The sequence below is a fragment of the Branchiostoma belcheri genome, unplaced genomic scaffold (genome assembly GCF_001625305.1).
Source record: "Branchiostoma belcheri isolate BF01 breed outbred unplaced genomic scaffold, Haploidv18h27 scaffold197, whole genome shotgun sequence".
NCBI lineage: Eukaryota > Metazoa > Chordata > Leptocardii > Amphioxiformes > Branchiostomatidae > Branchiostoma > Branchiostoma belcheri.
Window position 1 is genome coordinate 319,548 of NW_017803457.1, and position 4,553 is coordinate 324,100.

Below are 4,553 nucleotides of genomic sequence, written 5' to 3' on the forward strand. Positions count from 1 at the left end.
AAATTAAAAAAAAAAGCAAATTAAAAAAAAAAATTAAAAAAAAATTAGAAAAAAAAATAAAAATAAAAAATAAAAAGTTCCTCTCCGGGGATCGAACTCTCAATGTCCAGACCCCGCCACGTGCACCACCACGCGTCTAGCAACTCTACTCGTTGAGCTATCTCATTACGTCATTGTCTTTCAGCCCAAAACAACATACTATATATAGCGATCCGAGAAAATTGGGCAGGTCCGAGCGAATTATGATTGAAACATGAAAGCCCGTCTTTAAAAAGAGTAAGTATCAAACGTATTGACATTCCTGAGTAAGAACAATGCAACAGGCAAACATAAAAGTGCAAACATAATAGAGAAACTTCGCCAGGACATGCAACAACGAAATCTAGCGACAGGCGGCATTATTTTCGTCATTAACATAATTTATGCAATCATCTTTAGGTTTGTAGTACGATCAATAAATTAGCGCCTAAAAACATATGTAATCGTACTTCGATCAATGGCATGTCACTAGATGAGACTGTTACTACATGAAGTTTCTTTTTGTAAAGAACATGGATTAAAATGGCAGCAAGTCTATTGCATATACCACAAACCGGAAAGAAGTAAACAGGTATTGCATGGCCTGCAGAGTTACCAAACTACCAAAGAAAGAAAGAAACAAAGAAGGATAGATTCCGTCTTATTACATTTCAGCGCGCATGCGTATCATTATTATAGAATGAAAGTGTAAAAGATTGGTAGAATTTTGGCAACGCCTCAAGTGTTGAACCTTTAACTGATATTTGGTCATTTTTAGCGAGTGAAAAATAAGTGTGACGCCAATAACGACGGGAAGCTGACAAAGGAGGAAGCAGCCAACATCGGGAAGGTCATTCAAGAGATTGAAGATCTCCTGAGCATCTTTGACGAAAATGACGAGGTTAGTTTTTGTAAAAACCCTTAAGAATTTCACAATTTGAAATTTTGTCATAGTACAAATGCATGTTGATTTGCAGTCATATTTATGTATACAAGACAGGCATGCTTTAGTTGGCATGGTATCTGCAATAAGATATGAAGTGATCTCCATTTATATATTTTCAGTCAACAAGGTACTAACGTAACGGGTTGCTTCTTTGCTAAGATGTCTCCTTCTATCTAAAAATTATAATCGTTAATTATCTGGTACAAGATATAACGATATGCACATATGGTGTTGTTTAATGGTTCAAGAAGGCATTTGTGCAACGGTTGCTAATTTGCTAATGATATATGTCTCTGACTATTTAGTATAATTCATGTGATAGTGCTTCTTGCTGTCGCTAAGTATAGCCTAGTTCACTGTCGCTAAGTATAGCCCATTCTAATGATAACACCACACTAATGATTTTTGTAACAGCTTATAATATTCTAATATTACAACATGTACACACATTTTTGCTAGAGTCCAATCTTATTTGTAATATCTTTATCAGTCCTGTCAGTATTAAAATATATATAGTCTCTAAAACATAAAACATGTCACTAAAACATATAGTGACAAGGCGTGGTGAAGTCATACTCAAGTAACACTTATTGTAATATATTCATGTCGCCACCAGACAAGCAAAGCACGAATCATAAAAACCATTAAAAAAGTCGAAAGAGACAAGAACAGCAAGGTATGACCTTCCTATTTTTCAGGATGGAGATCTCAAGATGTCATTTGAGGAGATGCGAAAGAAGGCCGCTACCTTTTACACCACCCATGCCGACAAGTATGGCGGGGGGAAGGCCATGGACATGCTGAACCACTGGGCCGGGGACAAAGACAAGGAGATGACCATGGGCGAATTCCTGGATATCATGTTTGAAGATAGGCTCTAAACATGAGACCAACTTGGCTCCATGGAGAGGCTTGTAACCCTCACATGTTGAGAAGATAACACTATACGAAAAGTGGGAATTACGTTTGATTAACCTTGTCCTGCAGGGCCTATATATATGTATACTAGTATTCCACATCCAGTACCATCCATATGACGCCTTGTATATCTAAAATTTGGGGATATTCCTTGTACAACCCATCACAAGGCAGCAAAACGCAACGAATGCTGAAGTAACTACGCCACACAGGGCAAAAAAAGACATGTGTCTTTGGCCTGATTTAGACTTGAAATTATTGAAAAGTGCCAGCAGGACAAGGGTTTTAATCTTAATTACGACAAACGCTAGGTAAGTCTAGTAAAAGTTGCTTCTGACTTAGATATTCAGGACTCACACTACAATTAATGATTAATTCACACGAGAAAGCTTTTCTTTCGACAAGTATTACTTAAAGCGACTATGATCAAACTTAGGTGGCATACATTGTCATTTAATTTGGTAAATCCCACTTTTCATTCAGTGCAAGAAACTGCAGAGGCAAGCATGTCAGAAGGATTAGCCATAACTTCCATTCCTGTGAAACTACATCAGCTGTAAAACTTTAACCACAACACATAATTGCAATTAGCATGTATCTTTCGTAACCATCAATGCTTTAGTCATTGCATCAAAGAAGTTACCGGATTTACATTTTGTTATGGATTCATTCTGAATCAATGATTTGCCGATGATGGAAAACAAATGTATTTGTTTTGTTATTCCTTCAGAATTTTCTTTTATCTGTTTTCAACCATGATATCTAATGCGTGTTGAACAACAAAAAAATCTATTATCATAAAAAATATGTTATTATGCTATTTGATTAAGATATACATGAATTCCTAAGGGACAATTTCTAAGATCTACCGACACACCTTGCAACGCAGACTGCTATTAACTGGAGCCTCTGAATGCCTGTAATTATACGCTGTGTCGTGGTTATATGGAATTAAATTAAGAGACATGGCCGCCACCCGGTGCACTGTGCAACTCCAACCCTAAATAAAAAACGACACCATACTGTGGTCGTTCTGCCTGTGAATATTTCCACAGAGAAACAGAAGAGGGAGCCGATAGCAAAGGTCAAGTTTCTCTGTTCTGTAATATATGAAAACCATTGAAAAAGGAATCCCCTAGCATATACTAGACTTTGTGACATATGCGAACCATACAGAGTGATTTGGAAAAAAAATTATACATTTTCAGCACTACTTACACTTAAAACAAAAAGTTAAAAGAAAAACTTAGATGGGATAAATGGCATAACATCCGACATAACATTTATCAATTGTATGCGTTCCTGGGTTAAAAAAAAAGAAGATTGGCTTCACAAGAGTGATACATTAAATTCAAATTTTGCTTAGATAACACTTCGAATAAAAAAGTATTAAATCTGTATTATAAACACCAAACAGTATGACCATATCCCTATGGATTACGGGTAGTGATTCATTTGCGGAACGTGCGTTGTCCGTCACCACTAGCCTCTACGAGGCTTGGGGAGGCGGCTGGAAAGAGTAGAAATCGGCCAAATACCCTTACGGCGAATTGTTCTCTCAACGGACAAACTTTCTTGACATGCTTATTTCTCTATTTCTATTTGGCCGATTTCTACTCTTTCCAGCCGCCTCCCCAAGCCTGGTAGAGGCTACGTCACCACATACATGTCAGTCATTCAAGCCCACGGAATTTTTATTCAGCCCTGTAACACAGTACAACGGAAATCTGCACATAATAACAATAAATATATAGCCACTCAGAACCTTTCAGCGTGCCACTAGGTTCTCTTCCAGTTCTCATCAATACACCGTCAACATACCTGTCTCCAAGTCATTTTACAACAACAGCTTCTTTCCCCGGACTGCAAAATTATGGAACTCTCTTCCAAACAGCTGCTTTCCGTCCGATTACAATCCACAAAGCTTCAAAACAAAGGTCCACCGCCATCTCCTGACATAGCTACAATATACTCCCTTAAGTACCTCTAGCTCTATGCCTAGAAGTGGCCAAATATAATTGGCCTTGCACTGAGCGATAAAAAAAAAAACAAGCATCAAAACAGAATCGTGTACAATCAATCGAAGTCGATAACCCAGGCCAAGGTCACGAGGTCAGAAGTGTTGCTTCAGAAGTCTTCTTAACCCTCAAACACCGTAATTTTGTTTTAAAACAGAAATGACCACCGGGGTCCAAATGGACCCCATTTGGTTTGTTTAAAATTTATTATCCTTTATTGCATTCTTTCAGTGATCTTTGCACATATATTGGCTAAACTTAGTAAGAGGTATATTTTAGGATGATTAAGTGTAAAAAAATCAGTTCATTATCATAATTTATGCAATCGTTTGTAGGAAAGTGCAAATATGGCTAGGACCCCAGACGATCTTACATCAGACTTTCTGTTATTTTTCTTACAAATTTGTACCGATTTCCAAAAAAAAAAAAGAACTTGAAGAAGAATTTTATTGACAAAGTCACGGGATGAATTTTTTTAATCAATAATTTTCAAATAGCACATAAAAATATACGCCTGGGGTCCAAATGGACCCCGTTCGGGTGTTTGAGGGTTAAAAGATAGACCAGAAGTAGCCACTCTAAGTGCGGCAGGTCATTCCAGGCAAATGCTCCCCTATATACAAACGTTCTCCAGCCGAATTCTAATTGGACGT

At 37.4% G+C, this 4,553-nt stretch overlaps 1 protein-coding gene across 1 annotated transcript in view; it reads left to right on the plus strand.

Moving 5' to 3' along the window:
• The window catches only part of LOC109468265, a 5,448-nt gene extending 2,861 nt beyond the window's left edge, over window positions 1–2,587 (plus strand). Inside the window, exons 3-4 of the mRNA XM_019766523.1 lie at window positions 797–919; window positions 1,663–2,587. Of these exons, the coding sequence (XP_019622082.1) occupies window positions 797–919; window positions 1,663–1,845 (306 nt within the window). The 3' untranslated portion in view covers window positions 1,846–2,587. The remainder of the gene's footprint in view (window positions 1–796; window positions 920–1,662) is intronic.
• Window positions 2,588–4,553: the final 1,966 nt, after the last annotated feature.